Genomic DNA, 15,295 nt, shown 5'->3' on the forward strand with positions numbered 1-15,295 from the left:
ACGTAAAATGTTTTGCTTAGATTTCAGCTTTTTGTTGCAGAGGTTTTGCAGCCAAAATGTTGCACTGTCGTGCCACATAGGTGCTGAATGTAAAATGGCTTAATTGTCCTACTTCAATGAAAATGTAAGTGGTTTTAAGCATTTTCTTTCTACTGAAGTATTTCTTTGTCAGTACCTCAATACTCTTATGATAAGTAGTCAACATATTAAAGATTAAATTTCATTATATTTTTGACAATTTAAGATTACATTGTTACTTTAATTAAAATTTACAAAGTTATCTTTTCAACACTTAGTTCAGAAAACAGAAAATTATTCTGCATTCAAATCACTTTTTTTAAACCATATAGTTCATAACCAGTGCTATGACTTCCTGGGTACTCTTTAAAATTTACAGCTAAGTAATATCAATATTTGCATTGCTGGAACTGAATGAAGACTTTTTTTTTTTGTTTGTTTGTTTTTTTTTTTTTATTGGCCTTTCTCTTTGCAGAAAAAAAATGAGATTTTGGAAGCAATTGCAAGGTTGCATTCAGCCTATCAAAGCCATACATGTAATTCTCTCTCAGAACCTACATTCGACATGTTTTAACATGTGAAAATTAGTAAATTTAGGTTTCTGTTTGTATCAAGGCAGATGAGATTTAGCGGTTTAGCCCCAGCTTTCCATTTACATATTTTTATTTACTCTTAATAGAAGCATTTTAAAATCAAAATTAATTGAATATGACCCAATTAAAAAACAAAAGAAGAAACCCACTGACACTGTACCTTCGGTGTGCTTCCTTTAATAAACTTTTTGATTGAAGACAATAAGCCAGTTTCATTTTTCTGTGGTTTTCCTCCGCCAACAGGTAAGCTCTCTTCCACCTCCGAGTGTTTCCTCTTTGCCCTCAAAGCACGTTGCGTGTGGATTTGATTCGACTGCTGAGAAGCCTTCCGCGTTCTCAGCCTCATTTTCATGTGTACCACATGTAAAGCTATAAAGGGAAAAAACAAGTATACTTAGTCATTGAAGAAACGCATTAAGCTTCAGATCAGGAACTGAAAAAATTATATAACACTGACAGTGTTCTGATGCACTGAGCTTTTACATCCACACACACACACATATATATGGCTAAACTTAAATGAAAGGGAAGAGCTATTTAAGCTGAAGCATAACACTGGCAGAAGAACAAATGAATATCATCTGGCCACAAATACATCTAACCATTAGATCAATGAGGTTTTTGCATAACCCTCCAGCCCAAGTAGCAGGAACAAAAAATCTAACTGTTTTTAAGATGGAAAGGATTTTATGGTGCCTGGTGTCTTCAGCATCTGATGACTAGACTCAATGACCTAGGCAGCGCTTTCCAGCCCCGTGTTCCTTACAATGCATCATTTTAAGGCTCTGCATTAAATTTGAGATGAAGCATAAATCTAAATTCACGTCAAGTGCTCACAGAAGAAGAAATCATAAATGAGACCACGCATTAAATATGGGTGAGGATAGAGCAGTTCAACAAAGGAACCTAAGATTGATCTCCAATACAACTGTATTTGGGAATACGATTAGAGCACAGGAAGACTCACGCAAAGGCAATATTTATTAGAGCAGAGTAAAAGGCCATTTCAGCAAATGTGTCACATCTATCTCCAGCCTTCAATTGGACTGCTGGTAGAGTTAAATTTGTGCATAAATATAAGTGCTTTTCTGGATTGTGGCAAATGCCTTCTCCAGTTGACTGAAGCTCATACTCGGGTTGGTTTGAATGGGACTATTCATGTGCTGAAAATTATTGCATGTGCTGGATCAGGAGCAGAGAAAAGTAGCAAGAAATCCATCTGAGTCGTAACGCCCAGAAATGCAGGTAAGAGCAATACACATGTCCTAGCTGAAGACACGACAAAAGGCAATTTATTTATTGATTGATTTCTCAAGAAAAGGGTATTCTTTTCACAATAGGAATCAGAATCTGGTTTTCTGAAATTCGTTTAACATGTATCATACAGCTGAATAGAGATAACTTTAAAAATATGGGTAAGGAAGCAACAGCTGCTGTCTTGTTAGGAAAAGGCAATGGCAGCACGATTCACAGACACAAATACTGTGGTATTATCATTCAGAAACAGTCCGGTTAGCAGTTAGGTACAGCTCAATCTTAAATGAAAGGTGTTCCAGCTAACGAAGAATAACAGTGCTACCAACATCTTCTTGAGAGGACTAAGCAAAAGTAATATGGAATTGGTATGGTCAGGAGTTAAATACTTCAGTTAGGTACAATTGCTGTAACTGCTGACAAACACAGGATTTCATTTTGCATACATGGCCAGCATTTTCCATCACCACTTAATACAACAGCTGTTACAGACAGGGGAAGGTCAAGACAGATAAATGACTGAAGTAACTATGGCAAAAGTGGACTGATATTTGGGGTTTAAGGAAAGAAAATGGAAACCATTTGCTTAAATTTATGAAAATTACTTACAATTTTGAGCCCTCTAGTAACAGAAGCATTAAAACTCAGAGTCCATCTGAGTATACTTTCGCTATTAATATTTGCTGCAAAACTCGCATTTAGTTTGATAGAATCGACTGTATGCAGAAAAACAGTAACGTTGGGGAAAACTGAAAAACGTCCCCAAGGATTTAAACCCAGTTTGCTGTTCCTACTCTGTGCCACTAGAAAAATAAAAAGTTAAAAATAACATTCTTATGCAAGGATGTAAAATGAATGTGTTAACAAAACCTGCATCTTGACCTTTTTTTCTTACAAATTCCTGCTAGATTAACTTTTTGTGTATGATTTACAGTGGGAAGAGTCCAGCTCAATAGACGTATGGTCCTATCACACTTCTGCACAAATCAGGAGGACCTAATTATAAAATTGAAGAAATCAACAAACATCAGTAGACAGAATGATCCAAAGATACCTTAAAACATAAAATGTATTTTTACTTTGGAAATATTCAGGAAAACATTATTTTTAGTCAACTTCTCGTTGATTAAGTGATTAAATTCTGTTAACGAATTCATTTTATCATGGGTGGCTGAAAAAAGAACACCTGAGTTAAGGTTTCTCAGTGCTCTTGTACGTGGGAGAAGAAGGAATTCACAGCTCTGCAGGAAATAAAGCCCAAGACAGAAAATGGCCATTAAACTTTTAAACCAAATAGTTTAAATATATCAATATTTCAAGCTAAATAGTTAGCAATTTGGTGGAATGAAGTTAGAGACAAACAACGCCGTTTTGCCGTGTTGGAAATGTTCTCAGAGCTCCCCGAGGAGCCCGAGTCCTTCCATGCGTTGAGAAGGGAATTTCATTTGCTGCATTATCAACCTGCTTAGGCATTTATTTATTTTTTTGCTCTTTCCTCTAATTTGCTTAAGTTATATCCCCCTGAAATTCTTCAATCTGTATGGTCCAAGGAGAGAGATCCGATCCCAGGCAGCCATCCCCAGGACAGGGAAGCGAGCGGGGAAGGAGCGCAGCCAGCAGGTCAAACACCAAACCTCCCCAGCTCCGAGAGGTTTCAAACGGGTCCTTCAGATCTCCTACACGCCAGACAGACAGCCCTACGTCACCGAGAAAGATTAACCATCCCTTTTTTGCATTCCTTGGGGTTTTTATGTGCAGTCTGTCCTGCCAGGAAGAGTCCTTTGGGAATGGGAACCGTGCTCACGCTGAGAAGCGGTGGCAAAGGGCTCAAAGGGGAAGCAAACCAGAAAGATGTTGGAAGAAAGGTGCAGGAATATGCAAGGATCAGGGCAAGCTTCTCAAAGGTGCTTTGAAGTCAGGTATGGTGGGATGACAGGAGGGAACCTAGGGGCTTGCCCCTGCTCCCTCCTCATTTCTTCCCCACACTACTTCCAGAGCTGTCTGCCTCCTCAGAGGCCAGGCCAGCTCACCAAGCTAACAGAAAATAAGTAAATAAATAAATATGACTTCATTTTTACGCCAGTTTAATCGGTTTATAAAGCGAGCTCTCTGTGCAATGCGCCCTTTCCAGACTTCAAATAGCCAGGACTCCCTGAAATATCCACGTGTGTGTTTTTACACACATGGACGTAACACAAGCTGACACACACTATGGACACTTACACACAGCGTAAACACTGCTTGCAATTGAAAAGTGAGATTCCTAAGGCTCATTTACAGAATTTAAAAAACTCTGGATGGTAAGAAGAGAGTAACACAGAACTAAGGCAAGTAGTTGATCAACCACAGATAACCATCCACAGAGGTGGATTAGGAATTAAGTAAATGAACACTGAAATATAATGAAATGTACTGCATTCAGAGATGTAAACTGCATTTATTAAAACGTTACTTACACATTTTGAAGAACTGGCACACTTCCTGCCATGTGACTGTACAACAGCAGCCTTAAAATATTCTGGTGAGAAATCTGAGACGCCTGCCACTTCACGGGTAGGAATTACACGAGGCTATACTAAAAGCAAATGTCTAAAAAGAATTAGACAAATAATTGTGAAGCACTGAAGGAAGACTGACATTAGTCAATCACCAACTTGGAGATGAAAATACTGCTTAAACTGTGCTATTCTGTAAGTTGCCAGATTTTTCTAGAGCTGAAACAAATACCAGGCAGACAAAACCTGAACCAATTTAACATTTGTTAATTTGGGTATGTATTTATCCAGCAAGAAACCATTCAACTCATCTGTACGCTATTGCCAGAGAGTTCTTTGGCTCACTTCACATCCTGGGTATCAAGCCTCAGGTTATAAATATCTCTAAAGGACTTAGCAACAGTCACCTACAATCCCCGAGTGCCAGAAGTTTGCTCTCCCAACGCGCGATGCGTTTGGCAGCGCAGTTTTTACTTTAATTATCTTTGTGTTTCTTTTCTGAACCGAGCACAAGCCAAACTGCGCCACTCAGCACACTCTCTCAGTCAAAACAAACCAAGCCCAAACATGTCCCTGAATTTCCTTCCTCAGCCACGTACAACATTTGCCTGTCCCCCCACCGTGCCGGCCGGGGCCGGGCTGAGTGACGCCGGGCGCGAACACCTCGTGCCACCGCCGGCCTCTGTGCCGTGGAGCCAGGAGATCCAGGAGCTCACTGCCAGTGGAATCGCGCTCAGCAGCCCTGGCTAACTGCTGCCCTTCGGTTCCCTTTCCAGCACGTTGCTTTTCAGGAGCCTGCAGCTCGAAATTCTCCCTGTACAACAGTGCAGCTCCTTCACATCGCGAGCAGCTGGCAGCGAAGCGTTACCGTAACGTGGACCTGAAGCCAAGGAAGCCCATCCCCAGCAAGCACGCTGAACAGTTAACAGCTCAAGATGTTTTTCTGCATTACATGTCTTGGTTTAAACCCTCCCCAAACCCCTTCCTGCTGGAATTCCTTCCCCATCTATTAAAACAAAACACAACAGAAGGGGAGGGGGAAGGAATTAAAATTTATTCTTCGAAAGAGAAATGCATGGCAAAGAGGGGCCAAATGGAACTCTCATTAACAGCTTGTGAGACAGGGAGGTAACGAAGGAGATGTGGGAGCAGCAGCTGGAGGTGCTGCAGCCCCACACTCCATGCCCTGCAGCTGCTCCACACGCAGGCACCGCGCACTATGGGGCAGAAATTCCTTAGCGGTGCTAAGGTTTTATCCATTTTTCCCCAAAACTATCGAAAGAAAATTAGGTACGGCACATGAAATTACAGGGTTTAAGGTTTTTTGATACAGGAAAGGGTTTGAGATGGTAAAAGAACAATAGCAATCAGCAATAGGAAGATACACCTGACGGGAAAATTCAGAATTACAGCGTTGAACAATTCCTATGTTTAATTTGGTACTCAGTGAGCCCGCTGAGCTGCCCCCACTGAAAGCTGCGTATTCCCAGCCTGGCTCCGGGAGGGCTCTGGAGGATCAGGGCAGCCAGGCACACTTTGGGAATGCAGCTCAGTGAGTGACAGGCACACGGTAGGTGTGGGGCTTCTCTGTTAGTTCCTGCACTTACCCTACCCCACGGGGCTCCTGCGGCGCTGGGAGGTGAGGGCTGGTCCCCAGCAGCAGCAAGGGACGAGGCAGGGGCGAAGCTCCTGCCACTGGGATCCAAAACAAATTTTACACAACAGAGCGTCTGCTGCTACAGATTGTATCAGCTCCTGGTGTGGACGCAGCGCGTGTTGGCAGAACCGAGCACAGCCACAATCCAAGAGACAAAAGGAAGCCAGAAAGAAGTTCTCTTCTCTCCACTAACTGCCCATACACTCGTTTTTGCCATCATGGAGATGATGACCACAAAGCATGAGAAATTCACGCAGCAAAATGAAGCACACCGAAAATGTTGGGGAATGTGTTTGATTGCAACAAGCACAGCACTCGTCCTGCATTACCTCCACACATGCCTTGAAAGATTTCACCCAAAGCCAAGAAGGCAGCACCACCTCTTCACACTTTTAGGTTTTAAGCAAGAATCTGGTCCATGCTGCCCATATCGCAGGTACAGACACACACAAAGCTGCGACCCGCCACCAAATTTAACAGCTTTCTGCGATGCCTGATGCCTGGTTACAGACCTCTCTGCTGAGCAAACATCTTCATTTCATTCATGTGCTTCTGGACACACAGGCTGGGTCACAGCAGGCAGGTCCACAGCAAGGAACCAAGAACAACCGCTTTCTCCATTTTCTTTTTAAACATACAACGCCAGTTGTGTTTCATCAGCACACTTCTTCACTGTGATGTGGCCCAGGTTTCCAGAAGGAAGAACGATCCCATGGAGGTGTGCTCACTGAGCTGCCCGAGCTCCCTTCACGTGGGCCTAGTGATGCCCTCCAGAAATGCAAGATCCTACGACACCCCGTGAAGATGCCTGAGCCACCAGGGCAGGGAAGCAGGGAGGCAGAGGAGGCACGCAGCCCGTGAATGAGACATGGGACAAATGACAACCTGCGTGCCATGCACACCTGTCTGGACTCGCAGCGAAGTCGAGCAGAACAACTTACAGAGGCCTTCACCCAGACAGGCCCCAGAGCGCTTTACAAACCTCAGGGAAATGCTCTTTGTTAGCTCAAAGGTGTGGAGATTTTCCCCTCCTCAACAACTCCTAGCCTTTCTTTAACCAGCTTACCCTCCTTCCCTAGGAAATCACAGCGATTTCGTCATGTTCCAGCTGATGTACTTCGTATTTTACAACATCCTGGATTGTGTTGTTGCTCCTCACAAACCTCCAAGCGTTTTTCCACCACCACCTCCTGGAGAGGTGGCCACCAACAAGGGAGCCGCAGCTGAAGGCGACTGGATGGGGCTAGGACAGGGCAGGTAGGAGCAAAGAAGAACCATTTTCTTATAAAGATGTTGCCAGACAAGATGAGAAAGGCTTTTTGTAATTGGCCCTAACAGAAAATAAATTTGCTGTTCCTTTATTTTTCTGCATTAGCAATCGTACTTCCAGGCACCATTGTTTTGTCACTGCTTTGCTAGCGAGGCTGTGTTTTGATTATCCTATCTGCATTTGGAACTGAGAGTTTATTCCCGCCTGGCCAAGATATTTTTCTCTTTATGACTGAGGGTACACACTTGGAATTAATTCAGTCTTTTCAGCTGGGGTCAGGCTCCTAACCAACAAAAAAAAAATGAAAATGGAGAGCTGGGTTAATCGCAGAACAGCTGATCTCAGAACAGAGCCCGAGATCTGTGGCAGCAGAAAGGAATTACATGAGATCCCTGCTGCTGCCAAGACAAGAACTTTACATCAGGCGCCTTTAGGTACCGTGGAGCTCACCAACAGCTGAGGTGTTTGGAAATAAAAGTTTGCGGTACTTGAGTGTTAAACAAGTGGCAAACAGATCCCACCAGAACCAGGACTGTTCCCGTTGAGGTTCGGGAAGGGACCAGCTGTCTTGGGACAAATCAGGCTCCCCAGACATTTAATCCACGCTGCCAGGCTCACACGGAGACTATTTTTGGAAGTGTCTCCCTCTTGTTCCAGCCCCTGGTACGGACAGGTTGCTGAACACTTCCTGAGCAGACCTGCCAGGATGTTGTGATAAGCTCTGACCACAAAAAAAATCTCCATGGGTTGTCTTTTTTTTTTTTTTTTTTTTAATCATTCATCTTATTCATATTAGTTGGCTTTCTTAATTAAAAATAAAAAAGGAAAAAACAACAAATGAGCAAACACCAACTCCAGAAGATTCATAAGCCTAAGCAAGTGTGTGTCGGACTGTGGCAGCCACGGAGTAGCTCCTGCATTTGTTAGGAGAAGCTGATAGTTTTTGCAAGGTCTGCAGAGATGAATTTTGTTTAACTGCACCTGAAAGCCTGAAGTTGCTCTGCTTCCCCTTAATCTTTCCGTGGGATCAGCACCGCAATCACATATTCCACAGGGCTTTTGTCAGGTTGCTATCTTTTAAAAGGCTAGATAAAGTTTTTGGCTGCTCCTTTGGCCTTAAAAACAGCAGACTATTTTAGGCTCTTTGTGTTGTAGGATAAAAACTCTTTAAATGATAATATGATTCTTATTTCCCTGGAAAACATCTTCCTTGGTGCACTATAAATTCAAAACCTTTCCAAATAGTTTAAAGCCTGCTCTCTACCTTGCAGGAGCTGCTATTATGCTCTTTTTTCACTTGGCTTTCCTGATGAAAAAATAAACACCAACATTGTTACAAATGGGGAAAATGCCACCACAACTGAGGTCTTTTTAACCAGTTGCTGCCCATACAGATCTGAAACTAAACATTTTCAATAACATAAACATGCTGATTTTAATCTGATTTTTCATAGCCCACTGCCCTATTTCTAAACAGAAAACTTTATTCTTACACATTTCCATCAGTGAGATTCATTTGCTTATTTATACATGTACCTAAATTAAAATTAATAGGAAAATAAGAGCTTTACTAACTCTTGAGTGACACTATGTGTAACTTTACAAACATCCAACATTATAAACTTGAATAACATTCAACCTTCTTGAGATCAGCTTCAGGACCTGTCTGACCCCATGTCAGTAAGGCTATTTTACATTTTATTTTCTTTCATTTAAATGTTTTTGTTTTGTTTTTTTCCTATTTTGTTCTGGGTGAAAAATCCACAGGAGAAAAATCACTGGCCATTCAGTGGAAAGTTAAATGAGGTTTCTGAACAACATGCCGATAATGCAGAGCATAATAACCACGATTTAGCACAACAACAGAAGTTTTGTAAGCAAAGATTGATCTTCCAGCACACGATAACATTTCCATTCTTCCTCGGTTCTACCCCGAATTTCACTTATTTATTTCACAATCTAATTACCTCCCTTTTGGTCTAACGCATCTCTGCCGCTTTAAGATGCATGAGACGTAATGAGATAATAACTTGATGGCTGCGAAGGAGCAGGTAGGGCTCTGCAAACAAACAGAACTGCTCCGCGGAGAGAGGATCCTGTTTGCCTCACGCCTCACTTTGCAAAGTTTATGTCTGCAAACAAGAGGCAGGAGCTGCAGAACGAAGGCTGCTGCTGTGATTCTGTACAGCACCGCCTTGCCTTTTTGAGGAATAAACGTGCAAAATCGGCTAACATTTTAGGATGCCTGGCAGCTTGAGACTCAGAGAAAAGGGAAGCTGCACGTCTTTAACGCAGGGCACGGATTCATGCGCTACACTAGGAAATGTGAATGGACAGAGGCAGCTAAGGCTGCTAATCCTGCAGGGAGGTCACCCAGTTTTGGGGAAGGGAGCTGAGCTGGGAGATGTGAGCGGTGTCGCTCCGTTTGCTCACAAGACCAAAGGGCCCAACCCGCTCACTGGCATACCCCAGGTTTTGGGTTTAAAATTGTCCTTTTATTTTATGGCCAATTATAGGAACACAGACCATCCGGTTGCAGATTTTTAAAGCCCCAGTGGTTTATGTCAGGGTTTCTGTGTGCCTGTTGTACTCTCTGAAGGGCTGCAGTCTGTAGCACAAACACCGGGAAGCTTTTTCTAATGTGCTTGTAGATTTTTTTACAGCCTGGTTTCCAGGGAAAATGAGGCTTATCCAACTGTGCGCCTGTCAGTCCTCCCCTGGTAACCCGCTCACCTCCCTCCACCTGATTTGACAGAGGGGGAGAAATTTCAGGCAGACCAAGCTCCTACAGGTCTGAAAACACGAAGCTCTGTAGGTAAGACTGACCAGAGCCTTCTGGCAGTGAGCGAAAGCGAGCCGCAGCCCAGCCCCAGCCCCAGCCCCAGCCCCGTCCATCCTGGCTGCACTGACACAGCCTCGCCTGCTCCCCCAGCTGCCTCTGACCACAGGGGTCAGCAGGGACACCACAAACCCCCCCACAAAGGGAGTGCTGTGGGTGCAGGGTCTGGAAGTGCTACAGGAGCTGCAAGGCTCCAAGGGATGCACGGCTATGGGAAAACATCCTGCTGTTCACGTAACACCACCCCACCAGATGGATTATTTTAGCTCGTGCTTGTGATTACCCTTTTCAAGAAGGATCCTCATTTGTTGCACTTACAATACAGCACCAAAACTCCAAAATAACTTTTATATATCTATATATATCTATATCTATCTATCTATATCTCTAAAGCAGACACACTACTCATGCTAATGGTCAGCATCTTTTGTCCCTGAACACTACAGTGGATCAAAAACTCTCATACAATAGTATTTTAAAAACTGGGCTTCTAAGGAGAAAAAAAAAATATATAGTCTTCCCCTCATCCTTACCACTCGTGTTTTATAAAACAGAATTTAGCTTCTTAAACTCCCTCTGAACACAGAGGATAAGCAAGACCAGCCAATGAGTTTAAACAACCACCTGTCATGAGCTGAGTTAACTCAGCAGCCTCTGCACAGCAGCAGCTGAACAGCATCAGTGTAGGCACGGGGAAAGGCGCGGAGCTGGGCTAAGGACTCAGGCAGGTGAGAAGGCACCCGCCAGCCCCTCAGAAAACTTCATCCAGATCTTATTCCATTTGCTTCTATCCCGTGATGGCTCACTGAAGGCTCTCACCCTCATCCCTTTATGTACTTTTTGCTCCAGATTTGTCCCTTCTTCCACGGACACCTGCACACCAAGTGCTCAGCATCAATAAATTCACGCTGTGGGGCTGCTCCTGCTGCTCCACGCTGTCTGACTGCACAAACGAAGACTGGCAACGCCGAGTGAGCTGCAACAACGGCAGCGGGTTTATCAGCATGGTCACCCTATTTTAAAAGTAAAGAAAGAGCCCTGTACCCCAGAAATTCTGACAAAACACGTCTGTCTGCAAACGAGGGCCCAGAGCTTTTCGAGCTGCCAGCAACAAGGTGAAGGGCATGCGGAAAGCTGCACACACCTCTCTGACCTCACAGCACCCAAAATGCAGAAAAAGGGGAACAGAAAATACATAGAGAGGAGAAAGAGCAGAGGGCAGTCTTCGTGAAATAACTTTTTAACTTTGAAAGCACGGATCACTGATGACAAATGTTTATCTTCTGCTCTTGAACTACTTTATGGGTTGGAACCCTACGATGCTAATTGCCTCAGGACGTTTTTATATTAACTATTAATCTTAGAGAGCGAACATTATAAAACATTTTCCAGATATATAATAAACCAATCTACTATCACTAGAAAATTATCTTCAAATAAATCCAACAGGATAATTAAGCACACCAATTAAGCATGGCACCTCTTCACCTGAGCCATATCTACACAGCTCGCTGCTCCAGCTGAGCTCTCCAAGACCTTTTCTAAAGAGCACTCCCAAGCTGTCTGGCCTCTGGGCATCACAAAAGAAGCTCCAAAGACAGTGATTAAGCTGTTTAACAATACCACTTCAGCTCCATTTGAGTCTCCGAAATCTGTATTTTTAAGAACATAAAAATTAAAAGTTTTGCGTTTCCACTAACTTGCTTGTTTTCTTCTTTCATATTAATAGATTCTGCCTTAAAAGCACAATAAACAAGATCTTCCAACTGTCCTTAACTTGATGTAATTACAACGGCTTGCTCTTGACAAGGGTTTAAGAAGGTGTCAAACAAACTGGGCTGGGTAACTCAATCAAAGATCCCGTATCTAAATCCAGCACACACAAAGCCGTACCTGGACGAGCTCCGCTGGGAAACGAGAGGGTCCTGGCAAGCGGGGACAGACGCTGGGTTGCCCTGTGCGAGAAGGGCTTGGGAAACACAGAGAGGGCAAAGGCAAACACAGAACACAGCTCTGCTGCCTCAAGGCAGCCCACTCCTTCCTGAAATAGCAAGCACTTTAAAAAACGCGCCCTGAGAGGTACACTACGGAAGGGGAAGCCTTGAGGCTGCAGTGGTGGACGAGGCAGGATCCCACGGGGCAGCACCGCGGCCGCCTGCCGGGCAGGAGGCACCACGCACCCCTGGAGCCAAGGAAATCCGCGCTGGTGGTGCCAAACCCGAGGGTCTGCAGGGGTGGCGAGGCTGTCGGAAATGTGAGAGCGGGGGGAAATACTCATCTGGTGTCATCAAATCCAGCTAAAGCACAGCGAGCACAGCGCGGCTCGTGCTGGCACAGGGAACCCCTTTGTGCAGGGGTTTCACCGCTAACGAGGCTGCTATCGCTGCGCCAGGGAAGTCCTTGTGGTATAGCCTAATCCGGAGATTGAATTACCTACCTGCCTCTAATTAGCACCTCCTAAAATACAGGATGAATCAAAGCAATCATAATTTAGAATGGCCTAAAGTAAACCGAGGTGTGATTTAGGCTGAATCAGTACAGCTAGAGCTGAACTGCTGAGAGCCGCTCCGATTTGATGCGAGTTCCCGTTAATTCGCTCACTTAAATCACTTCTTAAACGAACCCTAAATAAGGGCAGGTCCCTTTTCTCTCACGTGAGGCTTCCAGAAAGCTCACGTGCCCTAGAGTCTCACTCTCAGCCTTACTCTGCCGATAACGACGTGCTTGCTGTGCTGCCACTGCGCGTGTTTGCACATACAGGTAAATCCCAACCCAGATGCTTCAGTTGTGTATTTTTTTTGCCGCTCCTCACACTCTGTATGCTGGCAACAAATAGCAGGATATATAATATACTTCAGCACGGTGCTACTTTAAGCAAGTATACAGAACTTGCTTTCCAGGTGCTCTGGAGTTAGCAGCTCCTTCTATTTAAAGCTATTTTCACCGTACTGCTTACCTTGAAGTTACACCGATGCAGTATTTTTATGTTAAAAACTACGAAGTGTTTTATGCCTAACTCAGTTCCTCACACAACAAACAGAAACGCTGGATTCAGAAGGGTGTCTGGACTACTAGGGGCAGCTTCAGTTCCTGTCGCCTCTTACAAGCACCTTCAGCATCACACCACTGCGGACAGAGGACCCTCCTTAGACCTGACATAACACACAGGGGACTTCCCCGTGCTGCCTTTAGGGTTCTGCCAGCTCGATGCATACAAACCCAGGGGAAGGGGCTCAACTCTCATAAAGCTTTCCCCGGGGGGAGCTGTGTCTTTTTGTCACCCTACAGCAGAGATCGATGCGGCTGCTGCGTTAATGCTGCCCACCAGCAGCCACATACCTGCTTCCCAGCGGGCTGTCCGCAGGTCCCAGCACCCTAAATACCAAAGCATCAGGTAGGGAAACCGAGGCAACAAAGGATGTGTCGGAGCACGCACCCAGCAGAGGTGCAAATAGACTTCAGCTTTCCTGATACACAACTCAGCGTTTTCCTACACCAGTCTGTCCTGACAAGCGTTTCCCTGGATCATGAGGTAAGATGAAAAAAAATCTTATTTTCCATAGCTAAGAGGACTTTAATCAAAGTAATTATTGGAACTGATCTGATTAGGAAGTAATGTATTTAGAAAAAGTTAAGGCTGCCAACTGGGAAACTACTACCCAGCCTCTGATTGCTTTAGATGTGGATGATTTCATAGTTAATTCTTCAAGTGTTATTGCATGTGTCTTCATCTATGAATGTAAAATATTTTTCTAAAATAATAAATAATCGCTATCCAGGCAACTCACCATGTAAACAGCACGCTAGGCTGGCGCACTGACAAGGAGCTGTGTGCGAAGTTCTCCTCCGAGCAGTCAGAGGCGATGCACTGCACTGCAACTGACACCGCACTTGAGCAACTTAACCTGTGGTTAAAGCACTCCGTAGGGCTGACACTGTCAAAACCTACGTGAATTACACGGCTACTCCTTCTCAACCAGCTTGTAAAGAGCTTACTGCTCCTCTGCAGGATCACAGCAGCATGATTCAAACACTCTGCCCCCTAAAAACTGTAAGTCATTATGAATTTGATTAATCAGCCCTGCGCTTATGGCGCACGTTTGCTTTTTCTGAAGACCTAACTGGGATGGATAAACATCAGATGAGCTCTTCACATACAATAGATGGAAACAATCTTCCACTAAAACTTTACAAGAGATTGGTGCCAACGCTGGAGTGCGAATGCCAGCTGCCAGCAAAAGGAAAGAATTTTGTTCAGACTTGGTCCTTTACTTCCTGGGCTAATAAGAGTAAGAAGCATCACATCTGAGCTGATCAGAGCAATGAATCAGAAGGGAAAGGAGGATTGCTGAGAGGAATGCTCCTGAGAAAGGGGGAATAAGGATGGAGTCAGGGGGAGAATTTGGGGGGCAGCCTGTGGCTGGGGGTACTCCTGAGCTGACACTAGCAAGGTCCAAAAGCTGCGGTCCCTAGGAATTGTCTCCCCTAGGGAGACCAGGCTGAAAACCCACGGATGGCTAAGAGCTTGTACAGGCTTTGAGTAGGGAAGAGCTGTGACCCCAGGTATTGGAAAAGGCAGCTTCAGAGTTAAACAGCTACGCTGAGTCCAACTCTTCAGTTGCAAATTTGAATCCATCCTGAAGACGTTCTGGAACTTCCAGTTACCCCTTCTAAAGGACAAGAAGTCTCGAGCTTCTGTCAGAGAATACAGATGTCTAGAAACGCACATTAATTTTAAATTTCTGCCAAATTCCAATCCTACTCGATGCATGCTGTTTTGCCTTCTCTTGAGAGCTCTTGCCAAAATAGTTTGACTTCCAGTATTAGCTCCTAACAAAAATGTGCAGGAACTCCAAGCTATCACTCCACTTACACCTATGAAAAAGTTTCTTCCACGGGAATGAGATATTTGCACAGAAAACTGTCAGAAGAGGAAAAAGTGATTGTTAGGCTTCTGGAAACAGTATTTTTGTTGGTGTCAACCTCACCAGCATTGCAAGTGATCAAAGACAACAAATGCCAATAGAGAATGGAAAAACTCCGTAAGATGGAGGCTAACTTTCCTTTTGGATTGGGTAGGAGTTTTAATCACTCGATGCTACTCAGCCTGCAGCAGTGTCATGTCAGTCTGCCGGGGAATCAACGCCGGGGAAGGAAGCTACCAACACT

The 15,295-nt window shown here is 44.3% G+C and overlaps 1 protein-coding gene across 1 annotated transcript in view; it reads right to left on the reverse strand.

The window, feature by feature from the left end:
* CTDSPL2 (CTD small phosphatase like 2) overlaps positions 1-15,295 on the reverse strand; it is a 41,298-nt gene that overhangs the window by 24,392 nt on the left and 1,611 nt on the right. Inside the window, exon 2 of the mRNA XM_082768719.1 lies at positions 772-980. Within this exon, the coding sequence (XP_082624845.1) occupies positions 772-963 (192 nt within the window). The 5' untranslated portion in view covers positions 964-980. The remainder of the gene's footprint in view (positions 1-771; positions 981-15,295) is intronic.

This window comes from Aythya marila (assembly GCF_965140915.1).
Source record: "Aythya marila genome assembly, chromosome: 11".
NCBI classification, from domain to species: Eukaryota; Metazoa; Chordata; class Aves; order Anseriformes; family Anatidae; genus Aythya; species Aythya marila.